The sequence below is a fragment of the Astatotilapia calliptera genome, chromosome 6 (assembly GCF_900246225.1).
Source record: "Astatotilapia calliptera chromosome 6, fAstCal1.2, whole genome shotgun sequence".
Taxonomy (NCBI): domain Eukaryota; kingdom Metazoa; phylum Chordata; class Actinopteri; order Cichliformes; family Cichlidae; genus Astatotilapia; species Astatotilapia calliptera.
In genome coordinates, this window is record NC_039307.1 from 23333716 (window position 1) to 23358762 (window position 25047).

The 25047-nt window shown below is 39.4% G+C and overlaps 1 protein-coding gene across 1 annotated transcript; it reads left to right on the forward strand.

Moving 5' to 3' along the window:
• mtap (methylthioadenosine phosphorylase) lies at positions 1-25047 on the forward strand. The gene is given in 9 exon segments (XM_026171200.1): positions 1-24; positions 26-100; positions 3229-3315; positions 3472-3530; positions 3711-3878; positions 17261-17363; positions 18970-19209; positions 23342-23464; positions 23993-25047. Coding segments are annotated over 9 exon segments (918 nt in total). The 3' UTR covers positions 24032-25047.

The following is a 25047-nucleotide window of genomic DNA, read 5'->3' on the forward strand; positions in this document are numbered from 1 at the left end:
ATGTCCCGCTTCCTTTCGGATGTATAAAAGCCGGAATTTGTCTAGCTCTACTGTTAACAGCAAGAAAACTGTCGTTATGGCATCCGCTGTACCTATTAAGGTATTAACATTTACTTTAATATCGTTTTAGTGATTGAATGCTGTGTGTTTGTCTTTGACAGAGGAGAAACATCCATGAAAAATGTAACTTAAAGGCTGCTGGGGCGCCGTTAGGTATGCCAGGAGAAGCCCTTAACCGTTAGCACCGTGTTAGCAAAGCTTTACAAGTCTGTAAAGTACGCTCCCTGCCTTAATAATACAAGATAAAATTCAGGTGCTAACGTACTGATTTCTGTTAAGGTGTCGTACTGTTAAAAGAAGCTAAAGAGTGATTATGTCAGGTACAGCTGGTATGGCACGTGGCCAGAGTAAGTGCACGCGGCTGCTGTACTGTTACAGCTGTCAGCAGGGTATCAAAAAATGTGTAAAACTTTGCAGGTCATAAAAGCTCAGTACAAGAAGCATGTTAAAACATTGCATAACTACACTTCTTATCAGAAAGATGAAGTGGGGAATGAAATTGATTGCTGTGTTTGTGCAAGCAGCTTTTCAACTGCTCATTAACACAAATGTGTAATTAGCAATCTAATGGAAGCAAGTCCATGCAGATGGATGTTCAAGATGACCTGCTGAGCACCAGAATATGGAAGATTGGGGGGATTTCAGTGACTTTGAACGTGACATTGTGTTAGTGCCACACAGGCTGGTCTACTGGGATTTTCCTCCACAGTTTACAGAGAGTTGTCTGAGAAAGAGAAATTATCCAGTGAGCAGCATTTCTCTGGGAAAAGGTGCCTTGTTAATGCTACAGGTCAGAGGAAAAAGACCAATCTACTTCGAGGTGATGGGAACAAGCTCACCAAAATGAACCATAGAGAACTGGAGAACCGTTGCCTGGTCTGCGTATTGATTTTTGCTCCAGCATTCAGATGATAGGATAGAATGTGGTGTAAACAACAAAAGCATGGATTCAGGTGCTGCTGGTGGTGTAATGTGATGGATATTTTCTTGGCACACTTTGGCCCGCTTAGTACTTAACTGAGCATCGTTTAAACACCACAATCTACATGAGTATCCGTAGTTTTCAAGTGAAATCGGAGGTACTGGGACACACCCATCAACATGCCTGTAGCTGTTCATACTTTGAAACCACAGATCCTGGCAGCAGTGTAAGGTGATCAATTCTCTACAAGTTGCAAGTAGATGTCACTGAACTGGAGCTTTGGGAGAGGCATTGCCACTTTCAACGATTTAACTAGAGCTGCTGAGGCACAATATGGAGTTTCTCTTCATATCTTTGTTTTTCATCCATGGATAGATGATCCAAGCAGAAACAGGTGTTCCCCCCTCCTTGTCTTGCGGTACATCTAACTGTCCGCTATTGGTTGTCACGACAAGGTATGTTTTGCCCTGTAGGGTAGTGAGTCACATACTTGGTTCATGGCGCAGCTGTGGGGCAGATAGACACACCTGAGCTCAATCAGCTCATCACGCCTCCCTATTAAACGCGCCGGGACCTGAAGAGTTGGTTGTTGTTGTGTGTAGGACGCAGCTGGAAAGCTGCGGGCTTGTTTTAAGGAAAACGACAACCGGAATAAACATGTATTTAAGAGCGAATATGTGGTCAGGTCTGTCCTTACTGCCACAATGACTTAAAACTATGGAATGTTAATGACCATGTCTATCCCTTTATGACCAGAGAGCAGCCACCAAATATGCAACAATAGTATTTATGCTGCAGGAGTTGCTGCACTAGCTATGACAGTGTACTGGTGTGTGCTAAGCAGTTGTGAAGTATATTCAGTTCTTGGTTGAAACTGATAGAGGGATGTTGTGTCAACCCTATGATTGTTTTGGACTATGTAGTTAGTAGGGGTGCAACGATACACGGTTCGGTTCAATACTTTGGTGTCACGGTTCGATATTTTTTTCGATACAAAAAAGGTTAATGCCTTTTTGATTTGTCATTTATTAAAATTATAAATATATATTTTAACTCAAAAGTACAGTTCACTACACTATACGCTTCTTCTGGGCTATATTCTCAGCAGCATATTAAACATATCAGGTCCCCATAAGGAGAATCATGTGCTAACGGCTGTCTAAATAACTCAGGTAAAGTTTGTAGCATGCCTGCTTGTTGTTTTTGTCTGCTTCCACTTGTCTTTGCACTAGGATGATGTCGGAGTAAATGTGCAGTCATATTCGTTGTGTTCCCACTAGTGCTGTCAGAGTTAATCTCGTCAAAATGACGTTAACGCCACAACACGGCTCGTTCTCCGTTAACGAGCTACCGCGGATCGCCCTGTGTGTCAGGCTGGACGACGTCAACGCGTTAACGAGCAAACTGCGCTAACGCACTAGTTCCCACCAATGTAATTGAGCATTGCACGGCACATCGACATACTGTTTTACTTTTGTCCATGACGCGCTTACCTTCAGGGTCATACGTCACATGAAAACCAAAATAGTTCCAAACGCCAGATCTGAATGAGGGTGGGGGAGGTTCAACTTGCCATGTTCCAACAAGAGCTTAACTTCTGTCTTGCTCGGTGAATCTGCGTTCGACTACTCCGCCTAGGCTGCACTGTCGAGCACAGATCCACTGAGCGCTCAACACAGACAGCATCGTCAGAAGGAAAGTTGATAAAATAAATTAAAAATGTTGTATTGTTCGATACATATGCATATCGAACCGAAAGCACTGTATCGAACGGTTCAATATCGATACGATACAACAATACGTTGCACCCCTAGTAGTTAGTGACATTCTTAAAATATTTCACTTATTTACATTTAAACATTTTCTAGACAAAAATTATAAATGAGCCACGAAATAAGCTGTTGGATGGAGTTTTTCTCCTATTAAAATATAGTGAAAGGTTAAGTATAAATTAAATCATTTAATAAATGGCAAATTTGGCACTATTGTTGGCGGCTCCTTTCTTTCGTTTTTTTGTTCTTTTTCCTTTTTTTTTTTTTTCTGCATCAATTCTGTGGTCTTCCTTTCAACATCCTTTGTCCAATATATCTTCTGTACTTCCATTCTTCACATGTATGATAGTAAATATGTAATTAGCTGCTTTGAGGTTTTGTTTTGTTTTTTTATTTTGAAACGTCTTTTAAGAAACGTGTTTCAAGAGATTCATTCTATAGACTGAAGTTATGAACTGTTCTCATATCTTTCAGATTGGAATAATCGGGGGTTCAGGTCTTGATGATCCAGATATCTTGGAGGGAAGAACTGAGCGCTATGTTGAAACACCATATGGGAAGGTTAGTTGTATCTTTTGAAGTCGTGCTCCAGGTGAAGTAGTATAAATATTAGACTCTATTTGGGTTATGCCCTGTCTTACTTGTGAAATATTGTACTGCCTTGACAATGAAGTTTGTGTGTGTATATATAAATTATCCTGGTCCTCCTTTAAACAGCCATCAGATGCCCTGATATTGGGGAAAATAAAAAATGTGGACTGTGTCCTCCTAGCAAGGTAATGTGTTCTTTTTTTTTTTTTTTTTTTTTTTTTCCCAATTGTGAAAATTTCCTCTCCTTTTTCTCCATCTAGTGGACAACTGTATTATTTGCACATACTAGTTATTTCATGTGTGTGTGGATAGATTTTTTTTTTTTTAAATTACACGTATTAAATGTTGAATTGTGCTATTCATAGGCACGGGAGACAACACACCATAATGCCATCCAATGTCAACTATCGAGCCAACATTTGGGCCCTGAGAGAAGAAGGCTGTACACATCTGCTGGTTACCACTGCCTGTGGCTCCCTCCGGGAGGAGATCCAGCCAGGAGATATTGTCATCATAGATCAGTTCATTGACAGGTTAGTTCTGCGAGTCCATTAGTAGGTTAAGATTCAGACATACGTTTTCTGACACATCATGAAACTAGGTTCTTTCAGGAAAAGTAGAGCATTAAGTGTAGGCGGTGTCCCGTTTTTGTAGGTGGAGTAAAAACCTGGTGATAATTCCTATGAACACTTCCTGTATAGAGTGTGGAGCTGATCAACAGTTCAGTACAGGGATGGCAAAAAAAGAATAGGGAAAATTGTTTTGATATTTTTTTATTTTCTTAGATAAACAAAGACCTCTACTATTCAAATATGAAAAAGGAGCTCTGCACCACACTCAGGACTTTCAATCAAACATGTAGATTAAACTCTTAACCCAACATTTTCATTCTTGCATGGCTAGGTGTATCTACTAAAACTCTCAGATGAGTTTGAATCCTCGTGACCTCAAGCTCCAGGTCAGATGTGAAGTTTCTGAAAATCTTGTGAATGCGATAACTCAAGGAAGTCTAAAAGATTAATATGGTGTGACAGCGCATTCATAGTTTCTGTGTACTGATTGAACTAAACTAGCAGAACAGATTTGTCTTTTGAGTATATAGACAGACCAGTTTTTGCTAAATGTTTATTTTTGTTCCTATATCTAGACTGACTCTGTCAGAAGTCATTATTAGTGGTTATCCTGTGAGTCTGTTGTGCATCCTCCCACATATCGCAGGGATTACTGCTACTGGTAATCCCTGTGATTGGGTTTTCTAATTATGAAATTAACTTCATGCTTGCAGAATTCTGTTGCGGAATACCATGTTTACATTGTATTCACATTAACACATTGGCCAGGTTACTGGATAAGCCTAGTTAAATGTTAGTCTAGTCTGCCACAAGTCTTACAATCGTCTTCATTATAACGTTCACATTAGAGCAGGGGTGTCAAACTCAAATACACAGTGGGCCAAAATTCAAAATGGAACAAGGTCGCGGGCTAACGTTAATATTTATTGAAAAAAAAAATCTTCCTCCAGATATAAGAATGAATCTTTTCTTATAGACTCAAACAAGTTTAGCTGAAAAACTGAATATGGAACAGCAAAGCTTAATACTAAACAATATATATATTAGCTGTATAATACCAGTAGGCCAGCTCTAATAGTAATTTGGTATGGCTTCGTGGGCCAAATGTAATGAGGCTGCGGGCCAAATTTGGCCTGCGGGCCAGAGTTTGACACCAATGCATTAGAGCATGGTGAGAGTGGTGTTTGAATTTGTTTTTCTTCAATTTAGAGCTTGCAGTTAGGAGGGAGAGGGAGAGATAAGTGGTTTTTTTTTTATTTTTTATTTATTTTTATTTTTTTTAAAACAAAATTAAGTGCATAACATGCTATATTTCAACCACATCCACAGTATCCCATTCAGGGTTCTCAAGCCTGTGGCTCTGTAGCAACTATTGAGGTTTTTGCCTGTTGCTTTGGCAAAAACTTGATGGAGATGGAAATGAACAATTGTTATATTTAAATATTTTTATTTCTATGTATCACTGCTGTAATTGACTCATGCTTGCTATGGCTTCCAAATTCAAAAATAGGTCACTGAGGAAACTAATGAATTTACAAGTGCTCGTGCTGATGCCTTTTAAAACTGGTCTTTTTCAAAATCTTATGTATTTATTTACACTTTTTTTTTAAAAGCAATTGGACCACTTTGTTTTTTTTTTTTATTAAAGTAGACTATTTCAAATTTGATTTATTTGCACACATAAATAGGCATCATGGTGGTAATTGGCCTAACCCTAAAAATATTTTTCTTCTGCCTCACAACACCGTTTTATAATTTATAAAAACTAAGAAAAAATAGAAAAAATAGTTCTGTAATTACATTGATGCTACAAAAACATTGGATCACTGTAATGAAAATGCAACTACAGCAAGCATGTTGGAAAGATTTTAATTATTTATTAATAACCTATACTTATGAGTATACAGGCTTCTAAGGTACACATGTTTTGCTGAGGGTTGTTTTACTATCAAAAGAGTGATTTTTGACAAAATTTTAAAACTTCTGACCTATAGACAGTTGATTACATTAAAATAAATAAAGAGTTCATATTTGTTTAACCATGACTAACGACATATTAATGAAGTTTGCTGTTTTGGCTTGGTCTGTAGTCTCCACACTAAGCTGTGGCCACCTACGGCACAATGTTCCAATTTTCCAATAGAAAGCATTAAAGTCTACCACAGGAAGCTGTCCTCGTAGTGCTGCAGACCACAGTGACAAGCACCTGGGGAGCCTCTCAAATGGACTGTTTGACTGTCCCCATCACTGCCTAAACAAAACTAATAACTGTCATTAAAGAAATTTCCTGTTTGAGTTCACCGGCGTTCATGATAAGCACAAATGTGCATTCTTATAGTATCAGATATTTCAGGCACCAGTCTCATTTATGCATATGACAACCCAGCTTTATCTGTTCATGAAGCCAGGTGACACCCACCATTTAAAGAGATGTGAAGCCCTGGATGACCTCTAATTTCCTAAATCTAAATCCAGGTAAAACTCAGGTAATTGTACTCGGCCCTATTACTATTATTACTCAGGATTATCATGTTGTCCTAAAAACTCTCTGTAAAGCCTTCAGTTGATCAAGAATGCCACAGAATAAGTATTGACAGGGACTAGAAAGGGAGACCGCATTTCTCCCATATTGCTTTTCTTTATTGGCATCCTGTTAAATCCAGAATCAAATAATAGTAGGATAATGGTAATGTTGTGGGTGCAGTGTTCCTTGACCTAAAAAAGGCTTTTGACACTGTCAGCCATGACATACTTCTTTCCAAGTTGATAAAATTTGACTTTTCAAAGCAAGCAGTTGATTGGTTTGAGTCCTATCTTCACAAAAGAGAGCAGTGTGTGAGGGTTGATAAAGATAAGTCGTTCATGTTGGAAAACAGAATGGGTATTCCCCAAGGATGTGTTCTTGGCCCATTGCTATTTAGTTTGTTTATAAATGATTTGCCTGCCAGTTGTCCAAAAGCTAACTGCCAACTTGATGCAGTTATACACGTACCAGCTAAGTCACCTGGCGAGGCAGCAGACACCTTAATGGTACATCTAAATGATGTCCAAAAATGGCTGGAACAAAATCATCTTGTATTGAATTAAAAACAAAAAACTGTTTGTTCTATTAGGAAACGAAGTTCATCTAATGATTTTAAAATCAAGTTAGGGAACGAAGAAATAAAGGAAGTCAAAGATTTTAAGTTTTTAGGAATAATTTTAGATTCACATCTTAAATTTGACATGTAAAGAAGATTTCTAAGACGGTCAAGGCTAATCTGAATTGTTTTAAGTTAATTCGGCACTATACCCACTTAGCAGCTCAGTTATTTATGCATTCCATGACATTCTCTCATTTGTCATATTGTATGACAGTTTGGACCCAAGCAGCACCATCTACAATTCAGTCTGTGGTATCCTTATATAACCAGTCTTTAAAAATAATGGATAAAAAAAATCTGTTCGGTGGCATCACTGTCACATTTTAAAGAAATATAATCTACTTAGTTTTAAGAGTTTTAATCATTTGTTTTCTTAAATTAGTTTTTAAATGTATAAATACGATGGCCCCAGAGTGTCTCAATAGATGCATCCAGAGACAAGATGGTAATTGTATTACTAGGAGCAAGGTGAACGGCAACTGCAAGATATTATATTGCAGATCGACATTCGGTCAGTCAGCTTTTTCCATAAAGGCTTGCCATCTGTGGAACACACTTCCAACCGAAATCAAATTGATTACAGACATCAGATCCTTTACATTGAAGGTTAATGTTTGGTTAAAGGGAAATCAGAGATGTAGTCATTTTAACTGATGATTTTTAATTTAATTTAAATTTATTTTCTATTAATTGTAATTGTATTTATGATGTAATTTGGTTTTATAAAAATGTATGTTTTATTGCTAAATGTACCTATTTTGATTGTAAGCCCAACAAGGGACAATTGTTGAAAATTAGCAATAGCTATAAACCTATGGGCGTTAGTTCAAGTACAAAACTGATGTATGTTAAACTTCACTGTCCCTTTTTAAATAACAAAATAAACAAACACATTTGAAGTCCTATTCCAAACAAACAAGCTCTTGAATAATCAGGTAGTACTGTTTTACCCCAGCAGAGCGCTTTGCTCTCAGACTGCAGGTTTACTTGTGGTTCCAAGAGTTTCTAAAAGTAGAATGGGAGGCAGAGCTTAAAATCAAAACCAAATCAAAATTTATTTCTATAGCACATAATAATACAACAAAGTTGACCAAAGTGCTTCACAGTCGGTCAGAGCAATAGCATAAGACAGAATAAAAAGAAACAGTTAAAAGGAGGGCAGGAAACGACACGGATTAAAAAAAAAACCAAAAACATAACTAGCCACGAAATAACATACTAGTTTGAATCAAAAGCCAGGCTAAAATAAGTTTTAAGACGCAATCTAAAAGACTGGATGGACTCAGAGGAACGAATATAAGGAGGGAGGTTATTCCAGAGTCTGGGAGCTACGACAGCAAAGACCTCGGTTGCGTCAGGAGCATTTAATTGGAAGATCCAAGTGCCTTATTAGGGATATACAAATGGAGGCATTCGCATAGATAACTGGAAGCCAAATTGTTTAAAATTTTAAAGGTAAGCAAGAGAATTTTGAAATTTATACAATATTCTACAGGGAGCCAATGTATGTTGGCTAAAACTGGTGTGATGTGGGCATAATTTCTAGTACCAGTTAGGAGAGGTGCAGCTGCGTTTTAAACTGGAGCCGGTGAATAGAGGAAGATGGGAGGCCCGAGTAGAGGGAATTACAGTAGTCTAACTTGAAAGTGATAAGAGTGTGAATAAACTTTTTTCCTACGAAGGGAGGTATGGCTTTGTCTTAAATATCTGACGCAGCTGGTAGAAACAGGGTTGTTTTTTTTTTTTTTTTTTTTTTTTTTTTTTTTTTTTTAAATTTATTTTTTCCCAACGACAGAGGAGATCTGTTTCTCGGGTTTGAAAGAGCTGTCCAGGAAAACACAAAGGTTTCTAACAGTGGGCGAGAGATGGCTACCAAGGGGACCTAACGCATCAGTTAGTTGTTCCAGCAGGGTGTGACTATCAAACACTACAACTTCTGTCTTATCCTCCTTCTGGCCTCTCTTCTGGGGAACCAGCTCCTAGTTTGGATTCAGGACATAAACTTCCTCTCTACCTTTTAAGATTAGCCCTAAAACCTTTGTGTTTTTTTCTTCTTTTTTTTTTTTTCTTTTTGATAAAGAATATAGTTAGGGCTGGATTAGGTGATTAGGCATTAAGCCCACACCTGCTCTAAGTTCAGACCCACAATGAACGAAAACATTCTGTGCATATCAGAGATACAAACTTTAGTGTGTGTGTGTGTGTGTGTGTGTGTGTGTGTGTGTGTGTGTGTGTGTGTGTGTGTGTGTGTGTGTGTGTGTGTGTGTGTGTGTGTGTGTGTGTGTGTGTGTGTGTGTGTGTGTGTGTGTGTGCGCTGCAGGGTTTCAGATGGAGGGTTTAAAATGACCGGGAAGCGCATCTAGTACATGTGGAGTGGGTGCAAAAAAATTGGCGGAGTGCAACAGCAAGTACAACACAAATTTTGGGCAATTTGCTCCAGCTAGCGGTTAGCACAGCAAATGCCGGATGCTGCTGTGTGAATGGGCCTTGACTCTAAAAGTGAGTCAGTCCCCCATAGACTCAATGTTAACTGTAACTCAAGTTTAGAACAAAAATAAGCTGATTTCCATCTGCTTCCAACTTTGTCAATGAGGTGGAGAATATATAAATGGGTTTTTGTGATAGTTCTTCAGTTAATTCATCCTTAGTTAACAAAGCGTGTGGGAGGTGGAGGAAGAGAACCGCATTGTGCTCTAGTTGCATGATTCATAAAATTGGCAGTGAGCAAATAAAAAGCAGTCTCCATTTTCATCTGGTGGAGCTACAGGTATGAAATTGATGTGATGATGGCACTAGAATTTAGATGGAATCATATATCATAGAGAGATCTCTCTATCTATAGACAGACTGAAAGGAATGTTTAGTATCCGTGCAACAATTACCGGTAGTAACAGGACAAGTGACTGAACACTGATCGTTGGCTTTTTAAAGACAGACTGGTATGTGCAGTAAATATTCATGGGAACAGGTTGAATTGGTTTATAACCTGTCAGTTTCCTTCTTGTCAACAGAGTCAAAGTGTGACTCAGAGTAACCTTGTTGACATAAGGATGACTCTTTTTAAGTGTCTCTGTCCGTGCACTGAAAATACTTGACTAAAAGAAATCATCTCCAAGTAATAAACTAATAAAGATCCAGTATTTTGAGGATTTTATAGATGTAAACATGCAAATAAATACACTCATATATGCACTTTGATATTTAGTGTCAAACCACTTTCTAAAACAAAAAAAAAAAAACTGAGTCTAGTATTGTTTTATCCCTCAAAATCCACAAGAATTTGCAGCTTCATCTTTAATGCTCATTATTTTGTATTGTATGGAAAAAATCCTACTTGAGAGAGAAAACAGCCTCTGGTTAGGAAGCACTTGGTGACGGTGGGGAGGAAGGGGCAGCCATGTTCTACAGTATTTTATTTATTTTTCAGGTGAAGGGAAAGAGCAGAGGGAGAACAAGCATTGAGATACGATGATATATGACAAAACAAACCGGGGGGACGTAGATAAAAGGGTTATGGCTTGCAAGTGATCGCTGGTATTGTATGGCTGTGGTTAAAACTGTAGCACGCGACTGAGTTCTTGCTTAAACACACTTGCTGGTAAACCTTGATAATTTCTTTCTGTTTCATGGAGGGGGGAAAAAATAGCTTGTCAGCTGTTTCTGACCTCAAGGCATACACACATACTTCTGCTGTAGCGTACCAAGAGCACGACCTTGTGGGAGTGTTGTTCTCTCAGTTAGCTGACAGCAGAGATTTTATTAAATGGCACAATATGTGCATTGAGAGGTGTAAAAAGGATTCCTTATGACTCATGAGTTGGCATGCATCTAGCTGAATTGAGGTAAGTTGTAGTCTGCCTTCCCTAATTTATGTCAGTGTGTTCTATTATGAATTTCAACATGAGTGAGTTTGCATGTGGGTTTGCCTGTTTTGTTGAAGTCGATAAACTACTAGTATCAAGAACAAACAAGATCTGTTTATCGGAAATGAGGAAGTTGCTTGTTGGGACATGCACAGACTTGTCCCACAGCATGTGACAGCATGCTGTGCTGCTGAAGGCTTTACTTCATGCCATCACCTCTGCTTATTTGTTGTGTGCAAACCACATGGTCACTATAAGAGCTTACTTTGTCAGATTCTAATCATGGCTAACACTGTGCTAAATTGTACTTTTAAAATGCATCTACGGACTGTCAGGTTCTAAGTTTAGCCTTTACAACAAATGCTTTTGCTTTTGGATGCAGCTCGTCTTATATTGCTTTATGCGCGCTCAATAATCCAGGAAAAAAGTTTATGTAGTTCATGTAGATTCAGTGTTTTCAGCACAATAAGTGTTTCATCACTGATCCAAACAACTTTTTTTTTGTTTTTGTTTAAACTAACTGCAGGTTTTCCCAGCCACATGAACAATTCCGTTGCATTATGGCCGACATTGGCACCATTACCTAATAATGGGCCACAAGATCGGTGCCATGACTGAAGAAATTAAAATTACCCTTTACTGCTTTATTTATTTTTTGTTCTTCTTTGGCCACTTATGAGTTTGGGTTGCAGGGTCAGTCTAAGCAATAATGTCCAGACCTGTCTCCGTCTGGCCACCTCATCAATCTCTATCCATCGGACATTTCTGACCTAATAAACAGATGGAATCTCTTCAGTTGTTCCTGGCTGTACCCTGGAATCTCCTTCCAGTTGGAAATGCCTTAAATGCCTCATCTAGGAGGCGTCCAGGCAACATCCTAGTCAGATTCCTGAACCATCTCAACTGGTTCCTCTTGATGGGTTCGGAGCAATGTTCCCTCTAATTTTTCACGTGTCTGAGCGAACACACAAACTCCCTGAGCGGTCCCTTGGACCACTCTGAACGACATCAGACGTGTGCACTGTGGTCGCGCCGGCATCTAATCCATCCAAGTTACATGGTTTATTAAAATAATCAAATTACAGCATTTACATTTATGTTAGACTTCTTTTAATTAACTGCTTTAGCCCACTTACAATGAAAATGTAAAAAATTCTAGTCATTCACCTGTGCAGTATGTTAACACTATTGGAAGTACAAATAACTAATCCAATTTCGAAAACACAACTTAATTTTTTTATTTTTTATTTATATTATAAAGCTCTGACTTGTATTATGAGTCTGTGGTCTGGGAGACAGTCCTGTAACTCTGTCTGCAAAATATAGTATATAATGACTAGGGATGGGTATCGAAACCCGGTTCCCACTGTTTCAATTCCTTGGAATTGTTTGCCATTTTTGCAAACGATTCCCTTATCGATTCCAGTTGAGGGCAACTTGCAAAGTAGATATTTCATTTAAGGGAGGAAACACTACGAATATGCAAAAGCATTTGCTCACAAAACACGCGATGACCTTAAATGAATGTCGTATTTTTAATTCCGCTCCGGACTCGTGAATCTCAACCCAGCAGCAGCGGTAACGTTTGCACGTCCTCTCCCGTTAATGCGGCAGGTAAATAATCAACTAACAGTGCATATTATGTTAACGCGATCTGCCTTATTACAAAACCTGCCATTACTGTGCATTTAGGTGACCATGATGAGAGAGACAGAGTCTGGCTCAGATGCTGGCAGTTCTCGCTGCAGTCTCCTTTCAGGCCAGGATAGACGAATGTCACCGAGCAGTGACTAAGTTTGTGGTAAAAGGCTGCCGCAGCAGATGCCCCCGATTTTCAGTAAGTGAATGTGTTTAATTGTAGGCAGGGACATTACTGGATATTCTTGTGTAATTGCTACAGAATAATTTATGTTATACTTTTTATTGCTACAGAAGAATATTTATTTTATTTTACATTTACAATGTTTTTTCCTGGGGACCCTGTGACACCCCATTGAAGAGCCGTAGGCTGGATCTCTTAAGGTCTCACTGCTGGGTTTGTAAATGGACTGTAGTTATATAGCGCTTTACTAGTCCCTAAGGACCCCAAAGTGCTTTACATATCCAGTCATCCACACACACATTCACACACTAGTGATGGCAAGCTACATTGTAGCCACAGCTGCCCTGGGGCGCACTGACAGAGGCGAGGCTGCCAACCTTCCGATTACAAGGCGAACTCCCAACTCTTGAGCCACGATCGCCATGTTACTCCTAAATTTCTATCTTGTTCAAAGAGAAGATATAAAACAAAGTTCTAAGCTAATCGACCTTAGTGTTCTCCTTTTTCAAAAATAAGAATCGATAAGAGACTCGATAAAGAATTGAATCGTTAAACAGAATCGAAAATGGAATCGGAATCGTGAAAATCTTATCAATACCCATCCCTAATAATGACCAATACTGGGCAATTAATTATATAGTTACTACTTCAAAAAGGTTACTCAGTTTGGCAAACAAAGATTTTTGCAGCTATGTTGTTTTTTTGTTTTGTTTTTTTTTTTTTTTGGGGGGGGGGGGGGGGGGTTTAATGCAGCCAAGGCAGTTTTAAATAAACATTTCAAACTATTTACAGAACAATCAGCTGTTCTGCATCAAATCTGATGCCACACAAATTATTTGTGCCACTTCAAAAAATAATTTCTGTCCACTATGAGATAAAGGAGAACAACAGCCTGGTACCTGCAGGCCTGACAACAGAAGATGTATCACTGCTGTAACACGTGTAACATTCAGCAGTCGCCTCATTGTTCTGACACACACAACAAAACTACACTACACACTAACTACATAAGATTTGCGCTAAACGTCTCACATCTCAAAGCACCGCCGTCACTCCTAAAACTTCCCCCCGTTTCTTAACAACTAGATGTCACGTTGCCATATCAGTTTTTTGATTGGTCGACATGGTACTTTTTTGGACGAATAGGAAAGGGAGAGAGGGGTGGAGTTTGTTTTTGCTCACAGGCGGAGAGCGCTTTCAAGCATTTTTCTCATAAAACGCCGTTTTTACAGTTTCTTCCCGCAGTAAATATAAACAACGATAGTATTCAGCAAGGAAACCAAACATTGCAGATATTTTTTTTTTTATCATAACTCTGGTTTTACGTGGCCCATCAACACGATTTATTAAAAAAAAAAAAAAACTCCACTTTTTCTGTCAGTAGTTCTGTCTGTCCTGCTCACATCTACAATGGTTGTCCACGTTGTCATTAACGTGGCTTCACTTCACATCAGCCACGCCGCTTTGTTAGCTAAAACACCGGTGTCGGCACATAAGGACGCTGTCATAGCCTGTCAACGACGTTGATTAGCTGCGTATATAAGAATGTAAATCGCATTATTGGCTGGACTATGGGATAAGGTGGCATCGTTCTAATCCCATACGGGCGCAGACAGTCACTCACTGACTAACACTGCAAAACAGAATTGTTAAAGTATTAATTTTAATTTCAATTCGGGTTAGAGATTTTTTTTTTTTTTTTTTTTTTTTTTTTTTTTTTTTTTGTGCGCAACGCACATTTTCTGTGCGCAGAGACCGTGCCAGCAGTGCGCAATTGCGCACATGCGCAGCTTAGAGGGAACATTGGTTCGGAGCCCATTACTGAGAACTATCCCAAAGGACTGAGCTCCTCACCCTGTTTGAGAGCCCCTACACCCTTCATCCATTCTTATACTTCAGATATGTTTGTACAGGAAATATTCAGGTGCAGGGTAACTGGTTAAATTGCTTTGGAACCTGATTGTTATCACTGTTCAAACTGACTCAAGTAGGGACTTTGGTTTGAACCTGAGGATGAACCCAGAAAAGGGATCAAACAACATTCTTTGTATAGTTTTGAAGTAATTATACTGTTTGATAATTACAGGGTGTGTGTGCCATTTTCTACAACGGCAATTGTGAAGTGAAAAATGGTAATGAAACACCAGACCATAATAACTAGATTTTTTTTTTTTTTGTAGCCTTGTGCATTGTACTAATCTCCTTGTTTATCCAGCACATCATTGTTTAATGGTTTTAAACTGAGACACAGATTTCTGGAGCTCTTTTCAAACACTGATTTTTATTCTTCCACTGCCAGGGTTATGAGTAAGAGATGGGGTTGGGCATCAGCTTAAAAGATTTCTGACAGTAGCATTCATATTTTGGATCTCTAAGATAATTATTTTAGGATTTGGTAATCCCCAAGGGGGGGGGGGGGGGGAAGGAACAAATAAGCTGTGCCATGAGTCAGCTGTATATAAAAAGACATTACAACTATTAAATGCCACATCTGGATTTATGCACAGAGTAAAAAATGAGTATTAGAAGGCGTAAAGGTGGGTGGGGTTTTTTTTTTTTTTTTTTTGTTTGTTTTTTTTTTTTTTTCTTCTCCTCTCATTCTTCAAAGCTGATGGTGTTTTGGTTTCTGCAATGTAGAACTCACAGCAATCCTCTGTGTATACACCATATATTTCTTTGTTTGTGCTGGGGTATCAGAACCTTTGGCTGGACGAGTTTTTGGCATAGCTTGAAAGTCAGATTTTTGCTATCATAAAAGCTCTGCACACACTCTTCTCTCAAACGGCTTCATAAGGCCATCACCTGGAGCATTTAAGAGACTTTTCATGCTCAGCATTTTTTCTTGCTTTTTATTTATTCTGTGGTCCAATTAGGCTCAAGTCTCAGGATCCCTATTAAGCACTCCTTTATTGGGATCCGTCAGGTGTAGCACTCTAATTCTCCTCCTTTAGTTCTTACACAGGCTGTAGGTGTGTTTTATGCTAATGTCCTGCTGAAGTAGTAACGAGATGGAAGTGTTCATTCACTTGTTCATTGAAGTGTTGAGATCTGAAATGAATTGCCAGCAATGTCACCAGCACGGCCCAAAGAACAATCACACCCACTTCAACTAAAACTACTCTTGCAGATGTCAACATTTCACCTTTAACTGCATTTTGTTAGAAACAACATTATGGCTTATTTGACCAACATACAGGTCTCCACTATTCATTGTGTTCCTTGTCCCAAACATGTCTTTCCTTATTATTCCGTGTAACAGTTAAAACAGTCACACAGCCTTCTCTGAACAATTGATGCGTCTACTTAAATCTTGGGAAGCACTGACATTAGCTCTAGTCATGCATGTTGAAAACAAAACCAATGATCTGCAGCCGAGGCAACTCTGTCTTCCATTTCATGATTTGTTTTTTTTTTTCCAAGTATGAGATTTCTCTTAAGGTGCAAAGCACACTGAGGCAAAGCAATGTGGAGTGTGTGCTGATACGTGAATCATCAGATTTGATGCATGGCTGGAATTCCCCTCTTTATTTTAAAAACAAGTGCTGGTGTCCCATTGACGAGCGCGTCATTTCATGCTGCATACCTTTTTGATTGGTTATTTGGTCAGTATCTTTCATTGCAAGTGTATTGCTGTATAATGCAGGACCACTGCTTGAAGCCACCATCAATGTATCATCACAATTCTTTCACTTACGTAATCTTTCACCTTTTGGATTACTAAAGTAGTCAGATGGGTCTGTTTGGTATATACCAGCAGAACCTCAGCATGATGCAGCTAATGCTTTTGAATACAGTTAAAAAGGAAATCATGTGAATGTGCACAAAGTCACTTCTGGCAAGCTGTACAAGACAAGTGCAAAGTGGCCATGAAGGCAAACAGTGGCTACTTTGGTAAATCAGTAATATGAAGTAAATTTCTTCTACATTGAAGAACATGGCTTTGTCCAAACTGCATCCACACAGAATTCCCTTTATACAAAAGAAGCTAAGAGGCTACATGGAGCACAGAAATCCTGATGTTTTCAGGTCACTTGGATAAGTGAATCAGCCTTTTGTGCAATCCTGACCTATTGCCATGAAGAACCATGGGGACACAGGCTGGCACTTTGCCTCTTGCAACAGCACTGACTCAGCGGAAGGGAAAACTTTAGGTCGGTTGTTATAGCGAAGCTTGAGACCTTCTTCCATTCTGTTGATGTTTATAGTCCTGACTGCTGTGAAACTGGTCATGCCACAAAAATTTGCAGATTTCTGAGCCAAATAGTCCTGATTATGAAATGAATGATTTCTGTACCTCATTCATGTCGACATGTTGTCTAGAATGATTTTGATGGCCATTCCCAGTATTTCTGCAGTTATTCCTCATATCTTTTCACACTTTTTCTCAACTTTAGGTCAGATAAACTCATTAAAAAGAAACAAAGTTATTAATCTTACATCTTTAAGTGTTTTTATATTTTTGTCATTGAAACAAATCTGCTTTTTTTTTTTTTTTCTGTTTTGTTTGTTTGGTAGGACAACCAAGAGGTCTCAAACACTCTACGATGGTCAGCCCACCAGTCCCCCAGGTGTCTGTCATATCCCCATGGCTGAGCCTTTCTGCAACAAAACTAGAGAGGTAAGTCTATAAATCTAAACACGTCCTACGTCAAACTTGTTATTTTGTAACTGACATGTAATTTTGCTCAGTACAGTGGTCCCTTGCTATAACACGGTTCACCTTTTGAGAGCCTCGCTGTTTCGCAGATTTTTTTTTTTTCTTTTTAAAATAGTGCATTGTGTTCTGAGTCCTGATCAGCTGTAGACCATTGTCAGTCAATCTCCTTCATGCCGTGTCTCCTGTACAGTACAGAATGCGTTCAGCTTGTCAAATTTACATAAATCTTCGATCGCTAGCAGTGTGTGACTGAAGTGCTGCACTGTGTGTTTTCTCTCCCCAACAAACACAATGTCGACAAAACGTTTTGCACCATCAAAAGCACCCGTGATAACACCCAAAAGGCAGAGGAAGATGCTAATCATCGCACAAAAAGTTGGACTTCTGGACATGCTAAAGGAAGGTAGAAGTTACCATATTTTCCGGACCATAAGGTACACCGGACTATAGGGCGCATTAAGCGAAACAAAACAGTCAGATAAGTCAAACTTTACTCATCTCATTGTTATTGCTTCCTCTACTTCCGTACCATTGATTCATTAATGTTGAATTCTCTGGCGGCTGCTCTATTCCCATGTTCTGGACCTGAGAATAGTGTCTGATCTTTGGTTTCATTCTATAATGCTGGACTTATTTTTCTACGAAGGTTTGAACTTTGAGTGTTTAAACAAGAGAAAATGTGAGTGTTCATGCCTGTCTGAGAAAAGTGTATAAAGTGTGTAGTGAGGGGTTTTACAGCCTTAAAATCTATAATAATTGTAAAAAAAATAAAGTTGACTACTTTGCGGATTTCACCTATCGCAGGTTATTTTTAGAACGCAACTCTCGCGATAAACGAGGGACCACTGTATACTAAATTCTCCTAAAGTGATTATTTTCATTCAGTGTAAGTATTGATAGCATAAAGTGCACATCACTGTGGGTCTTTTTGTCTGACAACGTAAAGGAGGTTTTTTGTGATGCTTTTCTAGACGTTACATGACTGAGGTGCATATGAGAGCACAAATATCCGATGCAGTCAAACTGGACATTAAATGGTCTTTAACCTGCCAGCTCTCTAGCACCAAGTCTAAGCGATGTCCTGTTGGATGGGAAAGTAATACAGGTAATTTGGTGGTGAGTTGTGTGTCCTGTCCTCTGCGGGCTCTGCTGTGGCAGCACCCTCGACTGAACCAACGTACCATTCTAACAAATATTAACCCCGCATCATTTCCAGAAATGGGAACCTCGACTAACGTGGGATATCTGCTGCTGTGTGCTGATGGAAAGGCTTTACTGTCTGATTGCTGGTTACCTACTGTTTGTTGTTTTGTTTTCGGGCCACAGAATGCACCAGGTTGAATAAAACCATAATTGTCTTTAAGTTTCCAATATTGACATGAAAAACTTCTCCTGGTCAAGAAAAATAATGGACCTTCAGAGACAGTGTTTTCATGGGGGTAGCGTCTGTGTTTAGAATGAATGTCTGCTTATCTGCAGTAGACTGAAACGGCATACAGATAAGCAGTTGCCACCCCACCTTGGGGGTTAGTGATTTATTCCAGAATGACGGTGATATTCCCTGCAGGTTTTGGTGGAGGTGGCGCGGAGTCTGGGGGTCAAATGTCATGTGCGAGGGACCATGCTGACTATCGAGGGGCCTCGGTTTTCTTCGCGGGCAGAGAGCCTGATGTTCCGCCAGTGGGGTGCTGACGTCATCAATATGACCACCGTGCCAGAGGCGGTCCTCGCCAAGGAGGCTGGCTTGTGCTATGCCAGCATTGCCATGGCAACAGACTATGACTGTTGGAAGGAGCACGAGGAAGCAGTGAGTGGCGGGCCAGAGGTCCTAACTGTCGTTTTTATTACTTTGATGTTTCAAGCTTTTATTTGTCTTGTGAGTCAGTGGCAGTGGATGATGCCCTGTTAAAGTGGGTCAGTTAACGGTGCATCGTGCCTCTTCCCTGGCCCACTGCACAACAAACGCCAACCTAAACATTTTAATTTTACACGACGAAATTAAAGAGCATTATTTAAGAGCTGAATGAATATGACTGATTTTAAGTGTAAGCTTTTTGATATTAGGCCTGAAGATAATTGCACAACTTTAAGAAAAGGGTAGCATAAAGCTAATGGCATTAGGTTGCATTTATATCATTTATTTGCAGCCTAATCATCATGTTTGTTCTGCAATCCTCAAACTGGCTCCCTTACTTTATCTTTGCTAAGCTGTGATCAGCAGAGTTTGCAGGTGAAGTTCTCTGTTTTTTGGCTTTGAAAAAATAAATCACTTTTTAACATTAATTTCTTAACAATACACTTATTTTTGGGAGATTAAGGAATATGCATATCATTCTCCTATGCCAAAGCTTAAAGACACAAATCGCACCTCAAAGTATGTAGATTCATAATACTGTGACTAAATGTCAACAAGCGCAGCAGACTGTTTTGGAGTTTACCTTTCAAACCCTCCTAAACGACAGTCACCCTGTTCAGCCTGATCCAGCACATGCCCTGATGACTTGTGTTGATACATTTAAAAAACAAAACAAAGACGACACTAGCAAGCTAAGTATTGCTTATCATAACATCTTTTTACGCATTGCAGACATGGTTTTGTTTCTTTACAATGGAAAACAAAATTTACCAACAAATAGAAAACTGCCTTATACCACAACATCAGCTCTGGGAACTTTCCTGCTGGCTGGCCGACCAGGTAGAATCAATGACAACCTTTTAACTCCATGGTGCTCTTCAGAAGCTCATTCAAAGGCCATCTTGGCAAGCTGTGCGAGGTCAGCCTTGGCCAGGTCACGAGTTCCCTCAGTTGCTTTTGTGCAACACAATTTAAACGCACGTCCACTTCTTGCGTCAAATAGCGCACTAAAATAATTTCAGTGCAATTATATCCAGTCCTCCCAGATTACCTCTGAGATAACAAAGTCTGATATGTTTATGATGCCAAAGCAATAAACACTCGTTTCGTACAGAAACATGTTGTCACGTCTGCAGTGTTCAGCTCTGGGAACAAAATTAGTCTTGCCTTTTTGTAATTAGAGTTAATGGGTTAGTTTTAAGCCATTTAATTTTAGTCATTCGATTCAATTAAAGTAAAAAAAAAAAAAAAAATGATATGGCCAGTTAAGTAGCAGAGGGCACTGTTTATCAGTCTCAGCTGCTTTGGCATTAATGAAATTAACAGGTGCACTAGAGGGACAACAGTGAGACAACTCTTAAAAGGGGAATGGTTTTACAGGTGAAGGCCACCGATTTTTTTGATTTTATTATTTTTTTTAACCTCATCTTTTCTGATTGTTTTTGCACTAGTTTTGCATTTGGCTAGCATGAGGCCTGGATATCTGGATCCTAAAGAGGTTGCACAGGTGGGCCAACTCCAGGATGGCACATTGATGCGTGCTATTGCCAGAAGGTTTGCTCAAGGAGAGCTGAACAGGGCTGTAGAAAGTCAAATCCATCAGAAGGACCAGTATCTGCTCATTTGTGCAGGGAAGAACAGGACAAGAACGGCCAGAGCTCCAAAGTGACCTCCAGCAGGATACTGGTGTGAATGCCTCTGATTAGCTAGAGAGCGTCACCCTAGCTGTCATTAGGCATCAGTTGTGTTTCATTTCAGGCTGTTCATGAGCCAAGTGATCTGGGAGATCCCCCAAGACACCATCCATTGTCCCATTAGGAGCATGGTCCAACATCGCTGGGCAAGCATGTGGGGGCCAAACTGAGTACCAGTGTGAATTACAGTAATGAAATGTCAGCAAAATGGACTAGTCCGCTGCTTTTGATCTTCAGGATGCCTTTGAATTCAGCTCTCTGTAGGTTGATACTTTTCAAATTGATCATTTCCAAATTATGTGGCATCCTTTCATTCCTCACACACTACCCAGTCCGTATCAGTATAGATGTCCAGTATTATTTTTTTTTTCCCCCACACTGAAATCTAATAAATGATGGGTTAGAGGTTTTTAACATCTGTGCTCCATAAGTAGATAAAAGTATCTGTGGCTTCTTATGGCTTCCGAGTGACCTGGCCTCTGTCAGGCGCTCTGGATTATGCAGTTGATCTACTGCGTGTGGGCGAGCGCCGGCTTATGTAGAACTGATCCAGCCCAACTCACAACTCCACTTCCGAGTTCCTGCAGCTGACCTCTTCCCCCTCCTGTTAGAGAATGCTCGCCACATCCTTCCGCCCCCCCCCCCCCCCCCCCCTCTCACTCCCTCGCAGCTTGATACTACCTCCTGGCCTCCCCCCCCCCCCCCCCCCTCCTTGTCCCTCTCCAACCAGTCGGCTTGTTTGCCAGTCTCCGGTGGAAGCCCTGCCAGAGGAGGTTGAGTCACACTGAGTCATCAGCTACACTGTCTTCATCCTGACAAATACCACAAAAACATGAACCTAATCATTGAGTGTGACATAAAAACAAGCACTCAAGGGAAGGGTTAATGAAGGTTACAGGAGGTACACAGGATGGAAGTAATGTTGTGCAACTTACTGTAATGTACACTGTAGTTGTGGCTGAATGAATTTCAGAATGGATTATGAACTAATACTTCACTGCATTTATACAAGAATATGGGAATGAGAACTCCACGTTTGTGCGGTATAACTGCTTATTTCACCGTTTTGATTTTTAGTTCCTCCATTGTATTGCATTAGCCACGTGAGTAAAGTGATTGCTAGTGTCGTATACATGGTTCAGTAGGCTCGAAACTGAACCATGTAATGAGTCACTAAATTTCAGAGCACAGGTGATGGTTGTAAAATGTACGCAGCAATCCCAGTACAGGTGCAAAGAGCAAAATATTGTTTTTCCACCTACTGCTGTGACTCACTCACAGGTCCTGACGTGACTGATTTGGTTAAGCCGGTACTTTCACAATCAACTGCTCTCCGTGTTGTCCAGTAGCTTTGTTTCTGCTGCACTCGTACATGAATGTTTTAATTCTTTTTTTTTTTTTTTTTTTTTTTTTTTTTTTTTTTTTTTTTTTAAATATGGTTTTACTAAACCAGTGCTATTAAGATCATATTCACATACCTTTTTTCCACCAGCACAGTGAAGGTGCAGTCAGTTGTGCCTTGGTGCCAGATTGAAGGTTTTATCAATTTATTTTTAAAGGATAACATTACAGGGAAGACAAGCATGTGCTCCATTTGCCAGACATTTGTGAATTTCTCACACACACGACTCTGGTTTTGGTGGTTCTTAGCTCAGCAATTTTGTGTTGCCCTACTGATGCCGGCTTTTTAGCATCACTTCCAGTCATTTGTGGAAATGCACTAAACTGGTTCCACATTGGGGGACTGAGTACTGTTCACAATAATCTTGTAAATTATAGCCACACACCACCTTAGTAATGCAGAAAGTATTTTCACACTAAAGATCATCGGTTTTTGTTTTCAAATTGGTAAAAATTACACCTGTAATGCATAGCTGCAAAAGAAATTATGTGTTGTTGCATGTAGAATATGAAAGTGTATCTTTCTTGAGAAAGCGGACATCTACATTAACCGCACTGGCCTTTTACGGGAGGAGTGGGTGGTGTCATTTTTCAGCTGAGTGGATTTTATTCACCATTATGTTGAACTGGTTATTGGCGTTTTTGTGCAATTGTGACTTGAGTAAAGAGGAGGCCACATTATGTGTGTTACATCTTAGCGACTGTGAGTTCACACTGTCGTTCTTTTAAAGTGTATACATAATCTATTCATAATAGCTCTGATTTTACAAGATGGTGCCTGTCTTTACATCATGCTCTGCTTTCAAGAATTGTTCACAGAGGAGTGTTTACTTCACTCAAAGTAGACAAAATAAAAATACACACCAAGATGGTTATTTTCGAAATGCGTGGCTGTGACATTTTAAAGGAAGTGAAATTTGCACCATTGCAAGTGATTCCTCTTAAATGGCTGCTATACATTTTTTTCTCTTTTCTTCTTCTCGTCCTAGGTCTGTGTTGACAATGTACTGAAGACGATGAAGGAGAATGCAAACAAAGCTAGCAGTATCCTGTTAACAGCAATACCCCAGATTAGTCAGATGGACTGGGCTCAGACAATAAATACATTGAAAGTAAGCCGTCAGCTTTATGATGATTCATTTCCATTCTGCAAGTTGTGAAAGAGGGTCTGTTTGCTTTCTATCTGGTTATCGTGAACTTTGATCTCACTTATTTCTCTCAGCATTTCTAAAGAATAACAAAACCTGATGGTGCATGGCTTTTTTTTTTTTTTTTTTTTTTTTTTTTTTTTTGGGGGGGGGGGGAGCCTATTAACAAGATGATTTTCTAAAAGGGGGGGCTCACTCAGACAATAGGACACATTGTGCTATGTTGGATCTCTTGCAGTACTTGCACCATGATAAACATGTATTAATTAAAATTTTGAAAAACACTCTGTATCCCAGTGTTTTTTGCACAGACTGCCTGAATTTCCTTAGTTTTCTCTTCAAAACTTTCTTTAATGACAGTGCTAACGTTTGATGAAAAATGAGTACTTTCTTAAAGACAATGTTGACAACGACTTTTCCTAAATATAGAAAAGGCTCCTTCACTCTGTGTCAGTGACACACTTTGGTAATAACATATTTTCTTTCTTCCAGTCGATGGCTCAGTCTTCAGTAATGATACCGAAGCACTAAACGCAGAGGAAACTACTAGAAAGGATAAAGAGACCAGACAACCACCCACACGGAGTCAAACACCGACTGCAAACTCAACCCTGCCCGTCCAATCATCATCAGTGAATCACAACAAAGTGCCTCACATTAAATAATCCACTTTTTTTTGGGGGGGGGGGGGGGGGGTCTTTATTTAGTTGGATGTTCAGTGTTTTGTGTTTACTCTTGACTCTGATTCAGAGATCACTCATTTATGTCTGGAGCATGTTTTCCTCTCACACAGTGTTAGGTGGGAGGGCCCTTCCACTCTAGCTGTAGTTGAGGAAATGGATGTTTGTTACAGTTACCACATTTGGGTCTAAACATTCTAAGGTTTTAAGTATTCAGTATTTTGTGGACACATTTGTGTATGTGTTTGCTGGTTGTAAGCCACTGGTGTCTTAGTTTCTGGTTATATGAAGATGATTTTTAAAGCTTTGCAAGTTTAGCACACAAAGACTATATTACTGCCTTAGTTGCATTTAAGCTTCTACTCTTCGAGCTTGAATCTATTGTCAGCATGAGAATGACTGAACGTCTACATGTTACTTCAATCTGGCCACTCTTGTGGTCTTTACGGAATCATTTCATTTTTATTTTATTTATGACTGTTTAATGACTAGAGAAACATCTCATTTTGAATGGCATGCTGCTCTGTACCTGCAAATACCGTAACCAAGTCAGTGAAAAGCTGTCAAATCGGCAGTAAACCTGTACCAACAGTGGTAGTGGCGGGGAAACACCCAAATTATTTGCTATACTGACAGTTATTTTTTTTTTTTGTTTTTTTTTTTCTCCCCCCAAAGCATGGATTGAAATGGGAATTTCGTCATGTTGCATCATATTGTAGTCATTTGAGATTTTTCTTGTTTAGATTTTCTTAACTTGAACTTACTCTGTACATTGCACAGCATATTTAGTAGCCTCTTCTTCAGCAGCCTGTTTTTCTGTAGTATGAATAATTTGTCTCAATAAAAGTTAGACTTTGACTAATCCAA